Source organism: Canis lupus, chromosome 1, assembly GCF_003254725.2.
Source record: "Canis lupus dingo isolate Sandy chromosome 1, ASM325472v2, whole genome shotgun sequence".
NCBI lineage: Eukaryota > Metazoa > Chordata > Mammalia > Carnivora > Canidae > Canis > Canis lupus.
The window spans coordinates 17,561,856-17,588,650 of record NC_064243.1 but is presented as its reverse complement, the minus strand read 5'-3'; the positions used below and the strand labels follow the sequence as shown (position 1 = coordinate 17,588,650).

General features: G+C 44.7%; 1 protein-coding gene across 1 annotated transcript in view; it reads left to right on the top strand.

Annotated features, from left to right (window-relative positions):
* The window catches only part of NEDD4L (NEDD4 like E3 ubiquitin protein ligase), a 338,701-nt gene that overhangs the window by 248,811 nt on the left and 63,095 nt on the right, over positions 1-26,795 (top strand). The window contains 6 exon segments of the mRNA XM_049111433.1: positions 8,370-8,420; positions 16,464-16,525; positions 16,677-16,779; positions 18,490-18,656; positions 24,703-24,835; positions 26,149-26,325. Of these exon segments, the coding sequence (XP_048967390.1) occupies positions 8,370-8,420; positions 16,464-16,525; positions 16,677-16,779; positions 18,490-18,656; positions 24,703-24,835; positions 26,149-26,325 (693 nt within the window).

The window sequence follows — 26,795 nt, the reverse complement described above, 5'->3', positions numbered from 1 at the left end:
GGTTTTCCCTAAGACCCGGTGTATGAAGTTACAGGCTCTACAATGTGGTGGTAAGAGCGTGGACTCTGGAGCCAGACTATCTGGGTTCACATTCTGGCTACTACTTACAAGCCAGCTCACTTAACCTTGGGCAAGTTTCTAAACCTGCAAACAACAGTTTCCGGCACATGAGAGGTGAGCTACACAGCTTATTATTTGCAATTTTGAAGTTCTTTACCAAATTGTGGCTGGAGCTCTTCCCTCAGCAAAACTTTGATGGGGTCTGCTGGCCAGAGATGTGAATGCGGCCAGAGTATGGCCAGTGCTGAAAAGAGACTAACCAGGATCTACCTGGGATGCCAAAGCTCACTCCAAGGCTGTTTTCTTTTTTTTTTTTTTTTAATTTATTTTTTATTGGTGTTCAATTTACTAACATACAGAATAACCCCCAGTGCCCGTCACCCATTCACTCCCACCCCCCGCTCTCCTCCCCTTCTACCACCCCTAGTTCGTTTCCCAGAGTTCGCAGTCTTTACGTTCTGTCTCCCTTTCTGATATTTCCCACACATTTCTTCTCTCTTCCCTTATATTCTCCAAGGCTGTTTTCATGGAACCTTTATGGAAAGTCCATCAGTGTCCTTGTGTAAACTGTAGAGCTCTAGGTCACAGTCCTCACCCATCAAAATTCCAAGAATGAGACCACACTGAGTTATACGTAGTCTCCTGTTGCCTGAGTACAGTATTCCACACATCCAAACCCTTGGCTGGCCAGGCACAGAGATCTATGAGGAAGAGTTTTCAGCAGGATCCATGCTAATGAAATCAAACGTTGTACTTCTGGTTACTTAGGTTCCCTTTTCCCCAATATCCCAATCATTCCTTGACCCTGCTCTGCTTGCTAAAGGCGGATGTCGTGAATTTCTTTAGGTTACTCAGGTCTGTTCTTTGATAGCTAAGTTCAGAGAGAATCCAAAAGTATTCTCACTTTTTTTTTCATTTATGCATATAATCTATTATTTAAATTACTTGCCCCAAATTTTGATTTTAAAACTTCTCCAGAGAAGAAATAAGATACTTATCTTGAGAGAATTATTCTGCAATCTTGAGAAATTAAAACAGGGATCCCCAGGTGGCTCAGTGGTTAAGCTCCTGCTTTCAGCCCGGGGTATGAACCTGGAGACCCGGGATCGAGTCCCATATCAGGCTCCCTGCAGGGGAGGGACCTGCTTCTCCCCTCTGCCTATGTCTCTGCCTCTCTCTCTGTCTCTCATGAATAAATAATCTTAAAAAAAAAAAAAGTTGTAGGATAAAACCAGAAACACAGCATTTTAAGAAACCATCAGTGTCATTCATATGACTGGGCAGCTTTGCAGCAGGTGTAGCGGATAAATGTGATGCCGGGCTGTGTCCCAGACCCTGTGGGGTCGGGGGGTGATGGGCCATGGCCTCTTCATTCCCCCAAAGAGACGAATGAGGCCATGGTGTGTTCTCCTAGGTCTGTGTTACTAAGCTTGTCTGGACTGACTGAAGGGGAAGACTTCTCTTTGCAAACAGGAACATAGAGGAGATGAACCTCAGGGTGACCCACAGTGTGGCACTCTGCAGGCAGCCCACTGCCTGGATGGCACGGCGGCCTGGCCGCACCACCTCCCTTCCTCGGCCCTTTGCTGCTGCTCCTCGTGCATTTGCTCTGTGTCACTATCAAGTCAGCGACAGCGCTGTCAGTGTTGCGGCTTCGTCCACAGTAACGCCGGCTCGCAAGTGGCCCTGATGGGCACTGTCGTGGGGACTCGGCATCCGGGATCTCGCCTGTCCCCTCGTCACACAGCGACGAAGGCACGTCCAGGAGCAGGACGCTCCCGAACGAGCCCAGGGCGTGGTCCAGACCCTCGGCCCGGCCCTGCTTGTCGCCCTGCTTCAGATCCCATCCCCTTAGCCCCGGGCAGACTGGGTCCCTCCCCTCCAGGAGGTCCCGTGGTCCTGGTTCTGTGTGCCCCAAGTACGTGGTGGCGGCTGGGCCGTGGGGTGCCCGCATCCCAGAGCTGCAGGTACATGGGCCCCCTGGAGACGTGCGTGGTCCAGATCGAGGGGTGCTGCGGGCCACGCGTGCACACCCATCTCCAGGGCTTCGTGAAATGAATGAGTGTAAGACACTTCAGTAATGACCTTTATGTCCGTCACACATTATGATGACATTTTAGTTGTACTGGGACAACTACACTGCATCATTAGAAATAATGTTAACTGATTTTTTTTTTTTTTTTTTACTTTTACCTGCGACTGCTAGAGTTCTTTCTCTTTTCTTTTTTTTTTTTTTAAACATTTTATTTATTCATGAGAGACACAGAGGCAGACACACAGGCAGAGGGAGAAGCAGGTTCGCCACAGGGAACCCGATGTGGGACTCGATCCCAGGACCCTGGGATCACGACCTGAGCTGAAGACAGACGCTCAACCACTAAGCCCTCCGGGCGCCCCCAAATTTTTCAAGTTCTCTGTGCAGCTCACATTATCTTTCTGTTGTACAGGTTTGGTTAGTTTCTCTCCCAGGGGGACCTTGTCTCTGACCCTTTAGGGATGTCCCATTTTGTGTGTCCAGCACCCACAGTTCTTTCCCAGTCTTTCTACCTCTAGAGTTGATTGGACCCTAAATTCAGATCAAGTGCGCCTCCTGCAATAAGCTGTGATTTCTGTGGCCCTCCTTTGACCCGTGCTCTGGAGTATGCTTATGTTTGGAGCAGGAAGCGGATGGATTGTTCTTGAGCCACCTCCGCCCACTGAGGAGAGAGGGGACATTGAGCACGTCTCATCTGCTCCTGTGATGATCGGGTACCTGCAGCAGCTGGGAGGCCCTTGGAGCCTGCACACGGGTGCCTTCCCACAGCTGTTTGAACTGGGCGAGCTCTGCTCCTGGGTTGAAGCCAGTCTGCTCTTGCGGGGCCACTTCAGGCTTTGCCAGCACAGTGGTTCTTTGCTCTATTTACCCCCTTCTGTTTTGCACTCTGAATTTTGAGCAAAGTGTCCTTTAAAATGGCTCATCGTCACGATCACACATTCCTCCAGCATGATTAAGCTCTGTGCGTCTTCCCAGTGTGCTTTTACAGGAGCCTCTAAAGGTCCTGTGGGTTTGCCCTGACATCTTGTTGACATGGAAGTCTTGTTTGTTGTCGTAAATAAGAGCCAGCGTCTCCAGGACACACCTTGCTCTGTTCTAGCGAACAGGAGGTCTCGTCCCTCAACTCAAAAAACTAAATGGCGGTGGGGCTGGCAACATGAAAGTCTTATGTGTTTTACGGAAAAGTTTGAGTTGTGTTTGGTTGGACGTTCTGGTGCCAGTCGAGTGAATTTTGGCAAGAGCGTGTGCATTCAGACAGCACTTCATTGTTGCATCTTTTCATCTGTGGTAGACTGGTCCTGGAATATTTGATGAAGGTAAGTTTGGCGACATATTTGGAGCAATTGACCTCGAAAGCCAGAGGCACCAGGTGGGGGACATTAGATTTTGCAGTGCATGGTGCCGGGGAGGCCAGACCCGCCCTCTCCTTGTGGGTCACAGCCGTTCTGTCCGCGTGGCCGAGGCCGACGCGTGGGACAAGGGAAGCAAGACAGTGCTGCCGGCCTCGTGCGTGCGATGGCGAAGCCGGCCTCGTGCTCTAGTGGGGAACGAGATGGCACCTGCAGCGCAACGTGAATTAACATTCCAGTGACTCTCCAGATCCTAAGCTGTAGGGTTGGGGTATTTATAACATTTTGCCTAAAAGCTTCTGTAAAAGGTTCTCAAGCCATTCATTATTCAGATCATTCAGAGTGCATACTTCCCAAGTCACCCTAAAAATAGAACCCGTTTCCCCCATCAGCTCCGTCCCGGTGCTGGGGCGCGGGCCACGTGCTCTGAAGGAAGCAGCAGACGGGGAAGTCACATTTCATCATTTCGTGGGAAAGCAAAGTGGTTTTTTTCTGGCTCAGTGTTAGAGCTGTGATGTGTACCTTAGCTTGTAATAGACAAAAATCCAGGCCTGCTGTATCTCTACTCCTAAATTCTTTTTCCGCAGCTTATGTTCTGACTCCTCTGTATGTCTCTTCCATTTGTCTTAAGAAATTCTAAATATAATCTTCTTGAAAGTCACTACTTAATGGTTTCTAGGATAAAACCCCAGGCGATCGATCGGTAGTACCGGATGGTTTCCACTTAATGTAGTTGAGAGGCTTTTAAACTTTTGATCGTGACGCAAAAAGAAATTTAGATCATAACTTAATACACGTTCTCACATGTATATGACAGAAAGTTTTCTTGAATCACTGCATTCATGTGAGGCCCTGGCGTTTGTGAAAAATGCTTCTCATGAGCTGCCAGTGGAATTGGAACTCGTGTTTAAAAATCAGTCCCCAGGGCACCTGGGTGGCGCATTTGGTTAAGGATCTGACTCTTGGTTTCAGCTCAGGTCGTGATCTCAGGGTCCTGAGATCGAGCCCCACGGCAGGCTCTATGCTCAGCAGGGAGTCTGCTTGAGATTTTTCTCTCCCTCTACCCCTCTCCATTCTCTTTCTCTCTCTCTCATCAATACATCTTTAAAAGAAAAAAATCACTGCCCAGCCATACCAGCGCACACCCCTTACTTGCTTCTGGTGCTTTTCTCCCCACGTGGTCTCTGCTCCCCTTCTGCTTTGATGTGACACGCAGAGTCCTAGCCCTGTTCTCCCCACAACCTCTGTGCTACTCCTCACGTCACATCCTTCGAGGACAGTTCTAACCTAAAGATCAAAAATCTCCTTTGTTTCTTAGATGGATGTGTTCTCTGAGAAATCGAGTCTCATTTATTTTGTGAGGGCAGCGGAGCCTGGCGCCCACTTGGGCACTTGGGTGCTGGCTGGAGCTGCCAGCGCTCACCCAGGGAAGCCGGGGAGAAGCCCGAGGGCCGTCCTGGGGTTTCACCGGAGCTTCAGGTTCCAGTGACTCACCGTGGTGGCACGATACTTCTCCATGGCGATGTCACACGCTTGTCCCTTTGCTTCTTATTTAAATGGGAATAGTTATTTTGAAGGGGGGAAGGGCAACCTTCGATACAGTTAATCATCTCTTAGCAAGCTCCCAGTAATGGAATGGAAGTTTCTGCTTCGCCTTATCTGACACATTTCAGGGCCTCCGTTTTGCCTTGTCATTATGTTGGAAAGTAATTTGGTGGCTTGTCAGAAGGGAACACTTACATCTGTGTCACTAACCTGCGTATCTTCGGCCTCCGAAAGAGTGCGACACTAAGTAAGGCTGAAACTGACAGCAGTTACCCCCGAAGCACCAGAGATGCCAGTATTCACTGGACGAGCTGAAACTGGTTTTTGTAGGCTCTTCTAGTTAACATGATGCTTGATGGAAATAATTACATAATACAAATTATAAAAATTGGTTTGATTAATGTATTTTCATGACACTGGTGTAACGTCAGGACGTTGTGGTGGCCTCACACACTGTCCGTGACCCAGATGTCCTCGAGATGCTCCTGCTTCTCGTGTTGGCGTAAAGGCCACTAGTAGGCTCTCTGACCCCCTACTAGAGATCTTCTGTGGCACCAAAGACGTGTTTTGAAATTGGTACGTTGGTATGTTGTCATTAAGCTAAATACTTTATATTGCCTGAAGTTTCTATAGTTCTGGCAACAGTGGGATGGTTACCAATATGTTCCATGTTGTGAAATGTTAGTTTAAGCCAATTTCTTGTGACCGTGGGCTGTTCCATACTCGATCCCTATTTTTTTTTTTTTTTTTTTTTTTTTTACAACCTGGTTTTTTATTACAATCACACTTGATGCAAACCAGAGAAAGCCTTCGGTTTGCCTTATGGGTGAGGTTGCTTCGTCTTCGGCTATTTTAACAACTGTGTGTGCATTTGAGTGAGAAAGCCTGTCAATGTCCAAATGAAGCTGCTGAGCTTGACCGCAAGTGCCCCGGGTTTCCAGTTACTGCTGTGTTTGAGGAAAGCAGAGGCCCAAGAGGAGATACTGTCACAGAGAACGCCCCAAAACGGACATTTCAGTAGGACCCCACCATGTCTCGTCAAAGTGCCATCATCAGAGTCTTAGTACAGACCCACACTGTATTGAGCCAGGGTCCCAGCTAGAAACCTAGGGCTGGTGCATCGCTGTGTTTCCCTGCCACTTACTAAGATGCAGGACGGAGTACTAGTTGAGAGCCTGGACTCTGAAACCGGTCTGATCAGATAGGAACCTTGAAGAGGTCACACCCCTGTCTGGGCTCTAGGTTCCCTGTCTGTGAAATGGGCATCATATTAATGCCCACCTCCTACTGTTGCTGTGAGGATTAGGTGTGGCCTGAGCACACCACCTGCTTTGCTACCATAGCCCTTAGTGGCAGGTGCCTGCACCAAATTGAAGGCACTTGACCAGTTCACAACTCTCATGACCTCTCCCCAGCAAAACAGCATGGGCCTGTTAGGTGTTTTGTGAATGTTTATTAAGATGCACTTATGCTAATGATGGGAGGTAGCCTTTCAGAGATGGGAGGGTGTGAGACCCCTTCAGGTGAGCACACCTTCGGTTGTTTGCATCTGTGTCCTCCTCCTTCACTGGTAGCAGAGGGGCCGGGGGCAAGTGGCAGTAGCACCACTCACATCAGGTAGATGTCCAACTTAATGGTCGGTAGTCAACACACTTCTGGTTTTTGATAGTAGAGTCAACTAACATTCCCGCTGGCTTTGTAATTAAACCAGTCAACCAAAGAGCAGAAATGTCCCCCTGTCTCTTTAGACATCAACGATGCCTGCCTTCCCTGGACCTTCTGCTGACAGCTGCTTTTGTTCAGATCTATGGCATTAACAGGCACCCGTAGGTTTGCACTAGATGGGGTCTCTCCATGGTGGGTTTTAGCAGATATAGCCAAGAAAATCAAAGGAAGGAGAAATCCCATCGTAAGGATTGGGGCTAGGCTCATGCTTCACATACATCCGACCAGTGGTAGATGATATCTTACTCTCCTTCATGCATCATTTAGAGGAATAGGTAGCTTTCTAGTTAATCAAATTTTTTTTAACTACCTAAAAGGAAGTCTTGAGCTTGCAGCAAAGCATTTCAATGAATCTTTCATATTTACCAGCTGCTGCTTTTTACAAGCAAGAAAGAGAAGCTTTTCAAGTACATTTAAAAAGTAGTTTCTGTAAATTTAGAGAGTTCCTCGGTAAACCAGGGAAGGGTGAAAATAAGAGCCCAGGATTTGGGATTAGTAGTTTGGATTCTCTCTTGGGCTTTTCCTCAGGCTAGCTGTGGAACAGGTCGGATTACACCCAAAAGAATTTTTGAGGCATTTTGAATATGGTAGAAGCAATTACATGTTTTTATATGACGGTAACAGACTTACACCCTGGGGTCACCTAAATGTCAGAAGCTATGACACGAGCACCTCTACAGCAGGACATCGAGACAGCAAGACCTATCGGACACCCTGTGGTCCAGGCTCGGTGACTCCTAAACCTAAATTATGACTTCCAGATGACTCCCAGAGTCTGAAAAGGGGGCTTGTGAGCTCTCCAAGTGAATCTCCTCTAGGTCTCAAGTCAGAAAGATGGATGCTGTGGGATAGGACAGAGACAGGGGGAAGAAGAGCAGTATGTCCAGAAATGAACCAGCAGACTAATCCATGAACTTGGATTCAAAAGTAGTGTACTTGGAAGATTGAAAACTTGAGGCCATTTTTTTGATGAGAAGTAATTTCTAAGATTTCTTAACAACTAGATTATTGTTTTTTCCCTGGACTCTCAGCTCCCAGGAAGCTCTTTACGGCACCATATTCGAATGTTCCTAACATTTCATTACTGTCGTCTCTGTAAACTGGGCCAGCTGTGACCCCAAAGCCTCTGTGGACCTGAATGTCCCTTCCTTTACTGATTGCATGCTCCCCAATTCCAAGAGTTGATTTGTTTGCTTTCGGGTGGGCAGCAGACACACTGCAGGAGCTCAGGCAGCTAAAGATCTTGTGTACAAGGCCTTGGACTCATGGGTCTCCAGGCAGTGGCTGTCTGCCACACGCTGGGGCCTCTGCCTTCTACCCAACCCTGCTGTACTCGTGTCAAGCCCTCCCCCTTTGTCTCTATTAGTAAAGAAACATTTTTTTTCAATGAAGTGTAATTGACACACAGTATTACAGTTAGTTTCAGGTGTGCAACATAGTGATTGCACAAGTCTATACATCATGCTGTGCTCACAAGTGTAGCTGCCGCCTGTCATCATACAGCACTATTACTGTACCCTGGACCCTGTGCTGCATCTTCCATCAGAGACTCATCCCAGAAACACTGTATTAAAGAAACATACCAAACATTTTTTAAGAATGCTGACACTTAATGGGTACATGAGGATATTAACTCTTTGCTCTTTTCTCAACAGACACGAGACGACTTCCTGGGACAGGTGGACATACCCCTTAGTCACCTCCCGGTAAGGACCATTACCTGCTTTATGGTGCATGTTGTGAGCAGCGGTTTCTAATGGATTCCGGTTAGGTATCTTTCAGAGCAATATTTCCTCAAGGCAGTGGAGCAGGGTGGAATGAAGAGCATGTGGTCTAGTCCTGCCCCTTTCTAGAAAGTGGCCGTTTCAGGAGGATGGGAGAGAGCTTAATTGTAAAAACCAGCTGTATCTAAATCATCCAAGTATGCCTGTCTGCACCACCAGCTTCTGGTCTTCTTTTGTCACATCATATAAAACAGCTCCCTTTCTCTCTCAAACCCTCCTTCTTGTCATTGAAATGTCTTTACTTTCAAATTCATCCTTTGGGTCCATTCAAGCATTTGTTCCCTTTGTCTAGAATGACACACTCTATTTCTCTTGGGCTATATCCATATAAGCTAGTGCTTCCCAGATTTGGGTGTATGGCTTTTCTCAGGCAGCATGGAGACAAAAGATGCTGTCGGTTCCGAGTGAACTTGTCAGCTGGAAACACCCCCTCCAGCTTTAAAAACTGTACTGAGTTAGCCTGTGTGGTGTTGCTACCGTTCCTCTCTGCTCAGATGAGTAGCAGAGCAGTTGGGGCTTTTGACCAATAATTGAGGCTAAAGATCTCTTCACGCTTCAGAGGGTAATCTAGGTAGAGTGGGGAAGCAGGACCTGAAGGCCGTGATGAAAGGCGGATCAGCTTGTAGTTCAGCTTTAGTTTTCTAGATTGTTCCCTCCCTTATCCTAGCCCTTCTTCCTTTGGGCAGCACAGAGTGACTCCAGTAGCACCTAAGAGAGGATCAGTCAAATGTTTCTACCTTCCAAGGGCATTTTGTTAATTTTTTTTAATGCTTTGAGCAAAGAGCATAAATAACCTACAAACTAAAATGCCTTAAATCACCTAGTCTCCGTCTACCGCTGCAATGAAATCATGGCTATTACTGTATGTTAAGTACCAAGAAAGACTATGTCTTACACAGGAAGTTCTGAAGATGTATTATGAAGGCATGTGATAGCAAGCAATTTATTATTTACTCGGGGGAGCTATTAAGGAAGAAAGGTTTCAAGCACATTCCCTTCCAAAAAATTGGAAGCAAAAGTGATATTGTTAAAATATTTTTGTTTCTATATAAAAACCTGAAGCTCCAAGGTACTTGCAGAGAGTGCACGTGTGTGCATGAGACTGACTCCATAAGCCATCAGAAGCCTGATTCTCCTTTTAGAGTCTCAATGAGAGAACATAGAAGTCTCAGCATTGGAAAGGAAAGATTTCACCTGTTTCTACATCAGTTGGTCCTCTGTTTAGGCTCTTCAGGTTGAAACTGTAATCTCACAATTCGAGGCAGTGTTGGTTAGCCAGTTCTTTGACGGGATCCATGACCACCTTTTTCCCTAACAAAACCCAAATCTCGGCAAGGCAAATTTATGTACCTAATACTCTCTAAGAGGTATAAGTGGAATCTTTTAAGCAACCTGTTACGACAATCCCTTGTTTGAGTGATTGAGTGCAAATTGGTTTTGAAAGTTTGGGTGGGACTCCCAGAGAATAGAAGTGTGTTCCTTTTCAGAGACCAAGTCAGTAGAGGGAATAATTTAGCTTTGGGTTTGGGTGGAGGCAAGAGTGAGCTTTCAAAGAAGGAAGTGGTACCAGAACTGGAGGCTGGAACAGAAACCAGCCAATGAAAGAAAGTGGCCAGTGACTGCCTGGAGGGAACTGAGGACTTCTACATGACCTGAGCTGGTTGAGTGATGGAGCCACCCAGTTTGGCATCTGCCCAACCATTAGCTTACATTGGAGTGCGATAATCTCCACTCTGCTAGCTTCGTGGAGCCAACAGCAGTCTGGGAAGTGGACCACAGAGGAAGCAGAAGGAGAGGAATGAGGGTGCATTCTTCACCTTCCAAGTGGTGGAAGGACCCAACCAGCATCTTCTGAACAGACGCAGCTTTGGGACTCAGGATTTGAGGTGCTGTCGTGTGTCCATTTGATTGTACCTGAAAGGCACTCGTGGGAAAATTTCACAGTCTCCTTATATTTTATAGATCACGAATGTGAGTGAGAGAAATGGATGTTAGCATTTGAATATATTTTGCAGTCCACGGCGGTCACTCTTTTCTTGATGGCTTCCTGAGTATTGTGGAAGCCTCGGGAGTCCATATTGGTCAACATCATCAAATTTTAGATAAAGAAAATTGTCTCGAGCAATGAGAGAAGATACAAAGAGCAGTGATGTCGTGGTAGTGGTACATTTGCCATTGCCAACCTGTGCAAGCCTTTTCCGCGTTGAAAGTATTTGACCAAGTGTTTGATTATTGATTTTGTGCAGCCCCAGTAGCTGATGGAGAATGTATTCCTTCAATAGCTGTTTGCTGACGGACAGGATTCTAGTCTCTGAGGAGAATCCAGGGAAGCAGCTTTCTCCCTCACGCCAGCCTGGCATTGTCGCTCATTACAGTAGCCACATGTGGCAGTTGGGCATTTGAAATGTGGCCAGTATGACTGAGGAGCCGAATTTATCATTTTATTTCGTGTTAATTAAAATTTTAAAAGGCACCTGTGGCAGGTGGCACCATATTAGATAATACAGTGAGGGTGAAACAGTTCCCTGGCATGGATTTAAAAAAAAAAAAAAAAGATTCAGATTCTCTTCTCCTCAGATAATAAGTATAGCTTTTATTTTTTATTTTGAATAATTATAGCTTTTAGAGGGAGTCTCAACCCCCACCCCCACTAATTACTTAGTGATTTTTCATTTCGTTTCCCCCCCCTACCTGGACTGTTTCTTGCTAGTTCTGTGCATCTGATATACCAAGAACGGTTATGTAGTAATAAAAAGCCCAGGTCATTTAAATCATTGAAACTAAAAAGAGGTGATTTTTGTTATTTTTTTGAAATCTATGTTAGCAGAACACCTAATTGCACGTGGCTCTATGTTAATGCACACACACATTTATTTATTTTAAGATCTTCTAAACCGAGAATGAGGCTTTATCTTACTGTCAGTGATAATCAGGAACCTTTATTCCTTTAAAAGAAAAAAAAAATCTCTGTCTTGATTCTGGTTTAAGAAGTTGCCTTCATTTGAATGAAGCTCTTTTCTAAATCAAGAGCCTCATGGAGCAGATCCAAGTAGCAGAACTAAACTTAGTGTAATCCCTCGTGATTGTTAAGAAATTATTTTTGATAGTTTAAATCCTAGTCTGTGTTTTGTGTATGTTTGCAAAATAAATATTTTAGATATAATAATTGGTGTTTGCTGAAGAAGCTTCTCCCTTGCTGATATTCTAGAGGCATATTGGCTCCATTGCCAGTGGATATTCGTGCCTGTTGTGTAAAACCTTGCTTTTAGGATCTTAGGAGCAGCTTACCTGAGCTGTCATGACTTGGCAGCTGTAAGTTCACTGACCACAGGAAGACTGGAAGGTCAGGGCGACCCTGCCTCTCAGTGGACTAGTCCAGAAGCAGCCCCTTCCAGTGGTGCACAGCATGAAGTTACAAGCACCTTGGCATCTTGGACCTGGTCACACAGGTCCTGCTCGGCCTCCTGCCCGATGTTGGGTCCCTGGAGTAGTTGTGAGCCCTGCTGGGCCCTGTGGGCCGTTGTGAGGGGCTGAGTTGGATTTCTGCCAGGGTGACAAGTGAAGGAGGCCCTCGGGACAGAGCAGGGGGCTGTGTGAGACCAGGTGTACCCTGCGTGTCAGTCACCACCTCAGTTACCCACCACAGTGACCAGTGGAGCCCAGGGTCTGCTCCATCCCTGTCCCCTCAGCAGGGAAGAGTAAGGAGTGATCATGTGAAAGAAAAATAATCTTTTTCCCGCTCTGATGATGGATCCCTCCGTGCTTCATACTCCTCACATGCTTTCAGAGGAAAGCGAGTAATTTTAGACTTGTGATTCACTTTCATCCTTCCTTGGCCCTCAGCGTTGGCTCTCCCAGTTTTATTTATGGAAGAAAACGTGGAAGGGGCACCTGGGTGGCTCAGTGGTGTGAGCGTTTGCCTTTGGCTCAGGTTGTGATCCCAGGGTCCTGGGATCGAGTCTCACCTATGTCTGTCTATATGTCTGTCTGTCTCTCTCTTATGAATAAATAAATAGAATTAAAAAAAAAAAGTTAAGCATGGAAAGCAAGAGGACATGGGAGCTCAAATGGGAGAGACCTCTCTTTCCTTTGCTCCCATTCCAGGTTTACCACTCATCTTTCATACTTGTCCATTTTATTGGTTTTTGAGGGTGGGAGCGAGGAAAAGGATGAGGGGGGGAATGGGGCAGAGCCAGTAAGGTTGGTGGCCCGACCTTTTATGCAGAGCCAAGCATTAAGAAAACATCAGTTCATGTTCACACAAGTTTCCAAAGGTCAGGCTTTAAAAGATCTCTCCAGAATGGTTGAGTCGAACCTGGGAGATGGGCGAGTCACCCTGGTAACCTTAAGAAGTTAGTCATCCTTCCTGGGCCTCTGCATTGACACCTGTAAAAGGAGGCTTGTGCTAGATGACACCGAGTTTCCACCCCGCTCTGTGAGAGCGCGTCTCTGCTGCTCTGTGGCTCCCTGAGCAGAGGCACCGGCAACCGTGATGACGTGCCTGTCACCTGGGAGACTCGGGCGGCAGGGCTGGCTGGAATTGGGGAGGGGGGAACGCCAGCCCTAAGCTCAGCCGTGACTCTCATTCTCTGGCCGATTTTTCCACAACTACCATTTTTACATCTGTCTGTGAAGTTCAGTGTGACGGTGGGGGTGTCATGTCAAAAATTTCATGACTTTTATGTTCAAGTGCTAGGACTTCAAGCTTATGACTTGCTTTTAGTAATTACTTAGATACAGAACCGCTCCAAGACCCGTATTAACAACAGAAGGACGTTTCCTGGCAGGTGCTTGCCTGTTAGGCCTCTGAAATTTTTCTCGCATCTTCCTTCCACTGTGTCGCCCCAGCGCACCCAGCGCACTCAGCTATAGAAGCTCTGGACCCGTGGGAAACAGCCGTGGTACAGACAGCTAGTTTAAGAACAGTAATTTCTCCTGTTTTAGTCAAGTGCTGCTTGGGGCCGCCGTCAGGGTAGCTTTGGATTTCAGTTTTCGAAGCACTTTCAGGGTGATGGTATTGGTTTTAGCACCTTAGCTGTGCTTGAAGGCGACTCAGGTGATGCAAGGTCTGCAAGGTCATGGTTCCCGCTCACCTGTAGAATTCAGCAGCCTGGAGCTTCAAGGGACCTCAGATGCTGTTTGTCTGCTCCTTGTGTTTTACGGATGAGGATACCTGGGATCAGACCTGAGTCTCCAGCACTGATCGGTGATGTAGTCAAGAGCCTGGGCGAGGGGTCAGAGGGGGCTTACTCTAAGGCCTGGGGGCTTTTGGTTTTGAGTCTAGCGTCCTGATGATTCTGTTGGCTTCCATTTGCCCACAAAGCTGGTTAACTCCCTGTATGTTAAGCAGTTGTGGTTCTGCTGAAAGCTACTACCCTTTTTAAGATGAAAGTGCTGCGCGTCCAAAAGATTTTCTTTGGAATGGCCAGTGTCCCAGAACAGGAGGCAAAAGCGTCCACTTTGCCCAGTAATTCCATCAGCATCAGTCTGTTTGAGATGGCTTTCTACCAGTGCTGTCCTGGGAACCTCCACTGGGCTTTTTTCCAGCAAATAGGATCAAGCGGACTGTGGGATAACGCCAGGAAGAGTCCTATCACTCTCTACAAGATCACCGTCTTGTTCACATGCAAAAATGTCCATGGAGGTGGATTTTCATTTTTAACGCCCTGCCTTTTGTTGGAGCACGTTGAGGTGGCAGTACTCACAAGTGACAGACAAATGAAGAATTAGCTGACGATGATAAGTGGCCAGCGTGTGTGAAGTGAGCCAGGCACCCTTGCAAGGGTTTAATCCTCACAGCAGCTCTCTGAGATCCTGTTACAGCCCCACTTTTTTAGATGAGGACACTGAGGCACAGAGAGGTAAGGGGCTTGCCCTTGGCCACATGGCTCTGTCCGTAAGGAAGCCCAGACGCAGACCTAGAAGGTCTGCCTCTTGATGGTGTGGTGGTTGACATTTAAATTGCACAGCGTGTGGACGGGTTCATTTTCAGATTAGTTCCTCCAAGCTCTGTGGTCCCCTCTGCTTATTGTCTCTTGCTCTCTGCTGATCCTAGAACCCTCCTGCCTGCTTAAGGACCTGGTAGGTTGGTTCTTGCTCATTTCCTCAGCTTGAACTATCCTTCCTCCCAATCCGGCCCCTGTCCGGACTTGCCCATTCATCTCAGAGTGGACCACACATCCCCAAACTGTTTGATCTCCAAGTGAGAATCCATGTCTGCCCTCCACCCTGGGTCCCGTGGAACATCATCTCAATGCGTTGGTGAATTTGTCCCACCTGAGGTTCAAGTTACCTGTTGATACCATGGCCCCTGCTATATACATCCTTGTAACTCTAAGGGAAGGCACCATGTCGTAGCCACGTCCTTCATATGGATATTGTTCTAAAACCATTTGTGGTTGAATAAATGCGAAGGGGAAGAAATGGAATAGTATTCTTGATTAATAAATTTTCTGTAATAAGTGGTATATGTTTGGAAACATCTTTTTTTCAGAAAATGTTTCCAAAATGGCTAACTTTATTGCCTGAAAGAGGACTGCCTAGAGAATCTGACTGACTTCCTTGGTGACAGTGAATTTTCATGGCCTTGACAATTTACTGTAGCTCAGATGAGTTAATCAGCTACTTGTACAAGTGCCTGCTTTGCACCAGGCAGTATTCTTGGCACCAAGGATTTCATGGTGAGCAAATCCAAGTCTCTGATCTCATGAGTTTAGTTCTGAAAGTGATAGATGACAAATTCATTAATAAATAAATGAGCAAGATAATTTCAGATAGCAAAAAGGGGGAAGATAAACGACGCTCTGATAGAGGACAGTAAGGGAAGGCTAATCATGGCTGTTAGGATGCAGCATCTGAGGATATGACCTGGGATCTCATACCTGGCTTGCAAAGTGGAGCCAGCCGAGGCCATTTCGAGGCAGAGCTGTCCAGCAGAAGGACCTGCTAGGGCAGGATTGGACATGACGTGCACCAGGAGAGATGAGGCCAGTACTGTTTGGAGCAAGGGGTGAATGGAAAGACTGGCTCACGGTGAGGTTATAGGTAGTGAAAAGCCAGGTTATGTTTAACCTTCTAGGAAAGAGTTTTCAGTTTATTGTAAGCAGAGTAGGAAGCCATTGGAGTTTTATGTAGGGAATGACATAAAACCTGTAACATTTCAAATAGAAATGCGTACATACACACCCCCCTGGGAAACAGTCAGTAAATCATAAAACCGTGGTTTGTCTCTCTTGCTATAAATACTTTATATTGTTGCTAATTAAAGAGCCTAGGCATTTGAGGTTTTGCTATGTATAGTATTTAAAAATTAATGAAATAGTAACGTTTATTTTTACAACTGCCGCCTTGATTTGACCGATGAATTTTGCACAACAAAATGAGGACTGATTTCTTTAAAAAAAATACCACAATTACATTTTATAGCTCCGTGAAGTAAGTGCCAGCAAGGGGCTGATGGATGGCACTACCTAAACTGGTCTCTGTGGAGGGGATAATCTTTCAGTTGTCTTAGGCTGGTGATATGATACTTTAATGTTAAAAATAAAGCAAAATTGCCTTCACAGGCATATTTTCCTGTTAACTCCATTTTTAGGTTTCCTGGATCACAGGGACAAGAAGGCACCAGTGACCACTGGTTCTCTGAAATTAATCATCAGTGAGATTGAGGCCTACACCCTGTAGTTAGAAATTAGACTTGGCAGTGACGACTGTAATTTTGTCATTTGTCGAAGGCTAGGGTTGGCTCCTAAAAATGGGTGTTGATGGTGACATCTAGTGGATCCTGGGTAGATAAAGTTTTGTGACCTATACAATAATTACTCATCAAATACTGGTTGAAGAACCAACCCCATTTTCACCTTTCCCACATTCAAACACAAGAATGTGGGTTCTCTGTAACCCAGTTTGGTGTATCTAAAATAGGACACTATCAGGAGTTTTGAAACTTGCTTTTTCTTCCAATAGACTGAAGATCCGACCATGGAGCGACCCTATACATTTAAGGACTTTCTCCTTCGACCAAGAAGGTGAGGCTTTGGGGTGCAGATGTCCTTCATGCTTTGGTCTTTTGTTTTCTCTAAGGAAGACTTCAGCTTCTTTTCCTTTTGTATTTTTAAAATGTCCTCATAAATATGAAAGATGTAACCAAGTCATAACCAATTTTCTTCTATTACGCAGTCATAAATCTCGAGTTAAGGGATTTTTGCGATTGAAAATGGCCTATATGCCAAAAAATGGCGGTCAAGATGAAGAAAACAGTGAACAGAGGGATGATATGGAGGTAAGTTGTGGAGCTCCAGGCCTTGATCTGTTTACCTTGCCCAAGATCATACTAATATTTCATTTAAGCCTTTATAACAAGGAAATAAAAGTGGACAGACCTTAGCTATGAACAAACTCACCTGGATCTTTGAACCAGTGACCCTCTACCAATGTGGTTAGCTTTAGTTAAAAAAAAAAAAAAAAAAAAAACTACACACAAAAGATAAGCTTTTCATTTTATGTTACAGCACTGATAATTGAAGAGTCTCCTCTTTATAAAATGCTGTACCCACATTTCACAAGCAGCCCCCACCCGTGTGTGAAATTCTGCTCACCATATTTCATCCTCTTATTTCTTTGGACTTTCAACCCATTGTAAATGTGCTCATAGCACTTGGAATTGCTTCAAAGTGGATGAAATGATTGAGAAAAGCTTTTCCAAGTTTCTTAGGCGTTGGGCCAACAGGTGTTGCATTAGGAAAGCTCTCGTCTAGAAATACCATTTTGGAATTAGCTGTCCAGAGGATTTTTTCTTCCCTCCTGGCATAGCTACCTTTTATAACTCCTTAGTCACAGACCTACATCGTGGATGCCATTGTACCTTCCCCGAGCATGCTTCATACAGTGCTGTTGTCTCCTATGGTTCTGAAAATGTACATTACACAGGGCCCCTCTGGGGCTTACTCGCACATCTGTTTGCAGCTGTGGCATGTACGTGATTCGTGAATTATGTGTTATGGGCAAGTGATCGGAACCCTCCCCAGGCCAAGTGGTCATATTTCTGGGCAGTGTTTCACTCGTGCACTTTCTGTCTATGGGGAGGAGCGAAGCGGGTGGTAGGCATGTATGAATGTTAAGGTTTCATAAGCACATCGACAGATTTTTATCTCAAATCCAAGGAATTTTTTTACACTCTTGTAGCTTTCCAACTGCACTAACCAGTGAATTAATTTTCCAGTGACTTTACTCGGGGATGTTAGGAGGGAATACTTAATGCCTAAAATATGTGTTGCAAAAATGCAACTCTTAACTCTGAAGAGTTGCCCCCATGAAGCCTTTATGGGGTGGCGTCAAGTGGGAAGGGCCGAAGTGGACAGCAGCTTCCCAGACTTCTGCTCTCATGGTTGTACCTGTTGCAGAGGGGCAGCCCGATGGCCTTCCAGAGCCTGCCCCGGTGCCATCCTCCCTGGGGAGCCCACCTCCTGGCCCCTCGTGCCACGCTCTGTCAACAACACACATGCAGCATGGCTCATCGCCCCAGCTCCCTCTTACCTTATGGAGGTGTCGAAAAGACAACAGTTGGAACATGACCCATGTCTCTGGCATGACTCCGTACCGCCCTGGAGGCCTTCAGGTCAAAATAACAAACCTGAATGTGAAAAGAGAGTAACGTGACTTAACACACAACAGACCATACATATCCAAAGCTGTGTTGCTCTGTACAGTGAGGTCAAGTTTGAAGGCAGCACAATTACTTGGTCATTGCTCAGAGTTTATTGAGACTCTTCTAGAATTGATTTTTCTTTCTTTCCCTTTTTCCTTTTTTTTTTTTTTTTTTTTTTTTTTTTTGGGCCCTTTTTGGGAATTTCTTCACACATGGCATGTGAAGCTACTGAAAGAGCCAGAGTGCAAAGGAATAAGGATAAAGGACCCAGAGCACAGGGTGGTGGGTTTTCCTCCCATGTAAAGGGCCCGCCTCAATGATCTTCATTTGCTTTTTATTCCATAGCATGGCTGGGAGGTTGTGGACTCGAATGACTCGGCCTCTCAGCACCAGGAGGAGCTTCCTCCACCCCCACTGCCCCCAGGCTGGGAAGAGAAGGTGGACAACCTTGGTCGTACCTATTATGTCAACCACAACAACCGGACCACCCAGTGGCACCGACCAAGCTTGATGTGAGTACTGTCCCTGTGGGCAGGAAGGCATCCTGGTGGCTCTTTGGGGCAAGAGGGGAAATCAATCCTGTATCAGAAAAAGCATGTGGTTGTTTGCAGAGGTTGTTGCAGAACCGGGTTCCTCTTCATTTCATTAAAGAGCACAGGAACCCGTCAGAATTCACATGTGATAGAGCAGCAGCTCTTGCCTTTGTATCCTATTCGCCTGCTTGAAGTATGACTGATTCGTTTTATCTTTTTATATAGGCTCATGAATACAGAGGTTATTTCTCCCAGATTAATCATAAGTACAGTGATTATATCACTTCCCTCCTCTTTGTCTTCCTTTCCTGACCCAGAAAGAAAAACAGCAGTCGGATTAGCTATGCAATTTTCTCTCAAGTTTTTAGATTATTTATTCCCTTTAGTTATTTGATTTGGAAGTGCAACTTATTTTTTTCCTTTTTGGGAAATTTATAAATCACCCCCTTGATCTAACTAGACACCCAGGGGGAGGGCTGCAAACTCAGAATTAGTCATTACTGTTTATTCTCATCCCTCACCAGCCTCAGGGATGTAGTGAATTGATTACTGTTTTGTTCACAGAGCAATTTTGTATTTGATGGTAGAAAATAAACACTAGTTAGACCTCAGCTACATTAAAAAAGGATTTAAAGCAGCTTGTTTTTAAATCATAGTATACAGCAAGGCCTAAAACTAATAGTATGCAATAAAAGGCAAAACAAAATAATTGAAGGAAAAGGGAAAAATTATCTTTGAAAATTTGAGCTCCCTAGCAGCCATGACAAGGAGGGTAATTATCAGTGAGTTATGTAATTTTCAATATGTAATAAAAGCAAGTATATTAGGTGAGATCTTTTTCTCTTTCACCCATGCTCTGAAAGAAATTTGCTAATGATGGTTTATATATAAATGGTATTAGCAGTGTGATGGATGGTGTTGTCAGCAAGCCTTTTTATCTTTAGAAGTTACAGAGATATTCCGCGTATAACCATGGGTGGGGAAGGTAGCCAAGAAATTTGAGGCTTCCCAAATCTGCATCAGTGAATCCAGTCCTTCCTAAGCCCCCAAGTGGGTTCCTATGGATATCAGCTGTGTTTGGTCAGCGTTAGCTCATTATTCACAGAACAGTGTAAATATCCAAACATCCAGATGATAATGAGCTGCTCTTTGTTGTAATTTTTTTTCCATAGAAACATAAATGGAAATGGTTTAGTTAATTCTTCTATTTGTATTCTGTTTTTTACTATTTCCATTTGATCAGTGACCATAGCTATTGTGAAACTAATTTAAGCCATTTGACTACTCTAGCTGTTTGTAGTAGTTTTTTTTTTAAAAAAGGGACCCCCCCCCCCAACTTCACTACATGTAGTGATCAGGTATCTTGAATCAAGATTCTTGGTAGCCATACCCTAAATAAAGCACTCTTACCTTCCTTTGCTAAGCATCACTGGACATACGGCACTCTGTGGGGACCAGAGTATCCTATGACCTCTGTAGAAAAGGGACTAACAGCAGTTTACAAAGAAATACTGGTGGCCGATATATATATGGAAAAAATACTCGTCTTCATTAGTAATCATGCAGACTGAAGTCTCTTCCTTTGGCATAAATGGAAACCCTTGCTTACTCTACCTCTCAGAGTTGTGAAACTCCAATGAGGAAATTCCTGAGAAGAGACTTCATATGTTTTTGTAAACATACCACCTTGGTGGCAATGTCCCAAAGAACTAAACCAAAACAAGAGAGATCACTTGTACTGTGCTAGCTCATCAGTTGTCCAGAGAGACATGGGAAAAATGCAACTCTTAATCCAAGTTCAGGTTCACATGTAGTTTAGGGAGTGGTCAGTGGTGTGACTGTCCCCATCCGTGAGGAGCTATGCCAAAGAGGCTGAACCAGGAAGGACGTCAGCCCAGCTCAGGTGGGGCTCAGGGAGTTGCCTCCTTTCCAATGGGCATGGCTTCTAGAAAACAAGAGAGAAGTTAGATATGAAGAGTTCGTTTCCACCATAACCTCTTCATCCCATCTGAACTGTCCAGAGAATTGGAGGTTCTTTCTCCTTAACTTAGTGTGGTTTGGCCAGAAGCCCTCAAGCCTTCCAGAATTATTCCAGAGTATCGTTCTAATTTGAAAACAATTATTTTCATAATTCCATTTTTACAGAATACTGCTGCACGCTTTGGGGGGAAATTGGTATAAAGTGTCTTTATTAAGAGGCTCTTTCTGAGGAAATGAGACAGTGATGACCGTGTGTTAAAGTGAAGGAAAGATTTTTCCTCGTGGCTCCTCTTTCCCAGTTTGCTAGGCCTGTGCTCCAAACTTCAACCCCCTGAATAATCTTCAGTGACAGCTCGTTGCCCTCCGGCTGTTCTTGCAAGGTCCTTCTCCACCCTGTCTCTTGCCAGATTCCCACCCACAGTCATAAACCCCCAGTGCGTTGAGTGGCCAGACCATATGCAGCTGCTTTCCAATTACTCTCTTCTTGGCCCTGTGGATGCAATAATGCACTCCCCCCACCACCACCCAAAAACCGAAACAGAACTAGAATGTCCCCTTCTGGCTGCCTTTAGAGGTCAGCTGCTCTACCTTCCTCCGGGAGAACTGTACTTGTGTTCAGGTCCCCCCCGGAAGGTGCATGCTTCCGCTCTCGTAGCATGGAGCACGTAGTACTCGGGTTGCCACTTTGGGCCAGACAATGTTTTCTTACAGATCTACCGTCTCAGTGCCTGGCACAAAGTAGGAGCTCAGGAAAGTACTTGTAACTGAATGAATGACACAAATGAATCCCTTCTGAAAGTGATTATAGGAACACGGTTTAGTGAAGCATCTAGGCCTGGATATAGAACCTCAGGATGGAAGGCTGGCCACAGAGTGCTCCCAGCTCTCTCAAGTCTGAAGGTAGCTTTTAAAACAATCCTAATTTTAGAATTCTCCTTGGCCCTATTTTCAATGTCAACTGTAAGCTTTTTGCTTCAAAAAACACAATTTTATGGGTGCCTGGGTGGTGTAGTCAGCTAAGCAGCGACCCTTGTTTCCGGCTTCAGTTATGATCTCGGGGTCCTGGGATCAAGCTCCATGTCAGGCTCTGCGCCCAGCACATAATCTGCTTGAGATTCTCTCTCCCTCTGCCCTTCCCACTCGTGTTTTCTCTCTTTTTAAAAATAAAAATCTTTTAAAAACACAGTTTTAAAAACACGTTGAATGAATGGAATTAAGGTTGTGAATGAAGAGGAACTTGGGAGACTCAAAGGCTTAACTCTGTTCCCTCTCTTTCCAAAATGCTTTGTACGACTTCTGTCTTAGCAACCGTGTAATCGTGTATCAGTAACTCCATTCATTATTACAGCCCCTAATGTGTGTGAATGTGAGTGATCTGATACATTGATGTTAGTTGGCACTGAACTTGATAAACTGATGGATTTATCCTGCCTCTGTCCACTTGTATATTTCCCATGAAAGTCAAATAAAGAAAATATATATGAAATTAATGACTGAAGAAAATTGAAATAACCATATCCTACAGTATTTTCTTGCCCCCAATAAAATCATTTTCTCTTTTAATCTGTCAGCTCAGAAATATTTTTAAATGATCACCTTCCCATTAGTGACTCTTTAAATTTCCACTTTCATCAACCCTCTCATTCCATTGCTTAATGACATGCAAAAGGTCTCCTCTTCATGAACATTTTCACTTTATCACTGAAGACCCTAAGAGCCTACAGTTGGAATGTCAAAATCAGAAGTCTCTTTTCTATGCTATTTAGTGATTTCTGGTTCACACCCAATTACTAATTATATGAGCATGTGGAATAAGGAAGATTTGCGTGATTGATTTTAAATGTTCTTTTTAAAAAGTAAGTCCTTCTCAGAACAATGGAATTTTATGTACTTCTAAGAGATATAAAATGCAGGCATAGTGATACTAAAACCCCATTTCTTCTCAACCTCTCAGAAGTCCCTGTAACAGAGCAAGCATGTAATAGGTCCTGGCACATAGCATGCAAACATTAATCACTTAGTGTTGACTGAATGAATATTAACTGACCTTTCAAGTGAAGATTTACAATTTTGATGAAACTTTTATACACGTATTTTTTTTAATATGCATAAAGTATTTTAAAATAAGGGCCCCTGGCTCAGTCAGTTAAGCGGCTGACTCTTGATTTCGGCTCAAGTCATGATCTCAGAGTCATGAGATTGAGCCTACAACAGGACTCTGCACTCAGTAAGGAGTTTGCTTGAGATTCTCTCTCCCTCTCCCTCTGCCGCTCCTCCTGCTTGTGGGCCTGTGCATGTGCACTCACTCGCTCTCTCTGTCTCTCAAAAAATTTTTTTAAAGGGCCTGTCATTAGAAAGCAATAATGCTTCCATCCTTAATAAAAAGGGGAAGGATAATGTCAACTTCCTCTGCTTTCTTAGACACTATTAAAATATTTTATATATATCATAAAGAATTAATTCTGGTCACTTTCTAAGTATTTTTCTGTTCCGTAATAACTTACTACTCTTTATAATCATTATGTGTTTAAGAATTGAATGTCGTATAAAAATCACTGTGACAACACAAAAATCACAAATGTGATACTACATTTTCTAACCTGTCCAACAAAGTGTCATTTTTTTTATTTTGTTTTGATAGTTTCAGAAATGTATTAGTACCTTTCCCTGTCCTCTGATTTTAGCTATTTTCTCTATAGCCATAGTTTTGTCCATTTTTCTGAAGGTACTTCAGGGTACTATTCTAGTTTAGTTACACTTCAATATAACTAGAAAATAGGCAAGGTTTTTATTAGATTCCCAAAGTTTATGTACTGGGGACACGGGTACAGTAAAAATTCACTGATTCAGATTTTATTAAGTAATTGTCATTCTGATGTGGATTAAGTGGAAGCTAACTTTTATACTACCATGTTTACCTGCAGTTCTAATGTAAAGGTGTTTGTTGGAAGTACTTAAACTCTCTGAGAAACAGACATGAAAGAGTCACTATTTACTTGCGTGTGGTGCTATTTATCTCAAACTATTCACTATTACAGGGGCCCAGCAGGCTTTTTATTGGGATGTAGTATAAGTTAGCTTCAGAGCCTATTAGAATATTTTAAAAGCTGTGTTGTAGGAAGAATCTATAAGGACGGCCCATGATTAATAACTATTTAAATTAGTCTGAAACAGTGTTTTCAAATATTTTGAAAGGTTAACTTGCAACATCACTTCCGTTAAGTAAATTAGGGTGTCGTCTTGAGAGTCTGAGTTTTCTCTGAAAAAACGTTTTGACGTTCAAATTTCTACTCTAAAAGCCAGCAAGTAGTATTTCTCCCAAAGGATGATTGCCTCTAATGTACTACCAAAGTATTCAAGATCGAATTGATGCTTTCAGGTCCTGAATCAAGAGAGATGACACAGAAAAATAGAACATGAAGTTATAGTGTTCTTCAAATTCCTCTTGATTTGGGACATGATACCACCTGATGTTTGAATTTTAAGAAGTGGTTTAATAGGGAGAAATGCAGTGTCATGATTGAGATCCCATCAAAGCGAGATCCACAGCAGCCAAAAATCACGCATGTTGGATGAGGAGCACTTCTCTCCACATCCCAGCTTTGAGTTTGTACTGTTTCTGCGCTTCGGCCAGTTGTTAACGACCAAGGGTTTGCCGCTTGTCATTGCTAGCCCAGAAGGCTCACGATGGCTGGCCCCAAGTCTGCGGCCTGTCCTTCGAGAAGCCTGCCTCTCACTAGAACAAATGACTGCAGGGCTGTGATTCCTTAAAGTACCTTTTGCAATATGTGCTTGATAAATACTCAGAACATGGTGACTGATGCATTTAAACCCTGCATCTGTTTGATTGACCCGAACCCTCCTCCCACTGTGCTTTAGCCAGGCTGTCGTGGGGGAGACTCCTCCCGCTGTCTGTCCGGGTTGGACGTGACAACACTGATGTTTTAGTGGCCGTGAGGCCCCTGGAGCGCATCGGATTGTTGTCAGGGCATCGGTGACCAACGCCGGCCCTCCTGTCTCCCTTCCCCTCGCCCCCTGCTCCCAGGGATGTGTCCTCCGAGTCCGACAGCAACATCAGGCAGATCAACCAGGAGGCCGCGCACCGGCGCTTCCGCTCACGCAGGCACATCAGCGAGGACCTGGAGCCCGAGCCTGGCGAGGGTGGAGACGGCCCAGAGGTAAGCGGTCCCCACGCACCCCTCGGCAGCCCCCCTCTGACTCCAAGGCCTGGTCCTACAGCTGATTGGTGACCATCAGGGTGTTAATTGATTCAGGATGTGCTTATGAAAGTCATGTTTGATGAATACCTGTATCTGCTCATTACCAAAGGGAAATGACCTTATTTGTAATGCTGAAAATCTTCAGATGTTTTCACTTTCTAATTTACTTTTCCTCCCAGAGCCTACCTGTACTGTAGGTAGGCAACGTGGTTGTCGTATGTCAGCAATTGAATGAGCCCTGTAACTTGTGTGGGTACCACGTACTTTTATTGAGTGGTTTTTATATCAAAAAAAGAGATTTGTTAGCAAGAAAATTGAAATTTGGATGAATTTAGAGTGGTTTAGTATTTTTCCCCTTAAATGTTTACGGTAAATTACTGTGGGGATATTATGAATTGAACGACAAATTAGCAATTACCATAACTTGCGTGCAGCCTTAACTCTGCTTACTAGAAATCCATCCTTTTTAGGCCACGTGTTCTGAAGAAGATCATTCATAAGATGTTCCAGTGTTCAAAATTGGAAAAGCAAAATTAATGATAATAAATTCACTGAAAGTTACTTAATAGCACTGTTTAATTGCAGTTTATAGCATCTCCGCTGTTTTCATGGACTCCTCAGCAGTTAGAGTAAAAGAAACTCATGAAAATCGGGAGTGAATCCCTGAGAACATTTTAACCCATATGTGGGGTAGCTAGCGCTAGAAGTGGGTCACTGCTCAGAGAGGTGGTATGATAGAGTGGTTAAGAGGACGCCTGGGGGGCTCAGTCAGTGAAGCATCTGCCTTCGGCTCATGGTCCTGGGATCCAGCCCTACATCACGCTCCCTGCTCAGTGGGGAGCCTGCTTCTCCCTCTCCCTCTGTAGCTCCCCGCCGCTCGTGCACGTGTGCGTGCTCTCGTGCGCGCGCGCTCTCTCTCTGTCTCTCTCTCTCTCAAATAAAGAAATAATAGAAATAAATAAATAAAATGGTTAAGAGTATACAGCCCTTGGAACCAGGTTTCCTTAGATCTGTTCCTGGCCCTGCCACTTCCTAGCTCTCTTCTCTCTGGCAGGTTACTCTCTGTGCCTCAGTTTCCTCATCTGTGAATTAGGATACAGTTCTTCTGTGAATTAGGGTACACATCTTCCTCATGGTTGTGGAGAAGATTATGTGCCTAAGTGCTCAGTAAATGTTAATTCTAGTTATTATAATGGTTATTGTTGTTGGCAAGGTGACGAGAGGATCGCTCGTTCCTGCCATTTACCCCAAAGTCTCATTCCTTGTGATAGCCTTGGGAGACCATCTCCGAAGAAGTGAACATCACGGGAGACCCCCTCAGTCTGGCGCTGCCCCCACCACCATCCTCTCCAGTATCTCGGACCAGCCCTCAGGAGCTGTCTGAGGAACTGAGCAGAAGGCTTCAGATCACTCCAGACTCAAATGGGGAGCAATTTGGTTCTTTGATGGTAAGTAATAGTCGTTTGAATGAGAAGTTGAGCAAATACTTAATCACTTCTTATTGCTTTAAGAGAATCTTACATGCAAATAAAGACCAAGGTTCTCCAGCTCCCAGAGAACTCTGACAGGTTCCCTAAGTTCCTCCTTTTCTAGGAGGACAATACCAAAATTAGTCCAAGCAGGTGAGGATCTTTCTTGATTTGTAAAACACTCAAGCAAATAAGAGTCCACGACTTCTATTATTATCAGCTTTAACCCTGAATTTCTTTTCCTAGTCAAACACTCATAAATCATACCTTCATCACAAAGGTGATATTTCATGCTGAGACCTAAGAGACATTGGGCCTCTTAATTTGTACTCTCTGCACACTTTACCATCCTCATTTCACAGCTGAAGGCATGATGTGGAAGGGACCCATCCAAGACAAAGTTAGAATGGGAGATGGAATACCTCCCCTAAGGCCCAGAGTACAAGTCC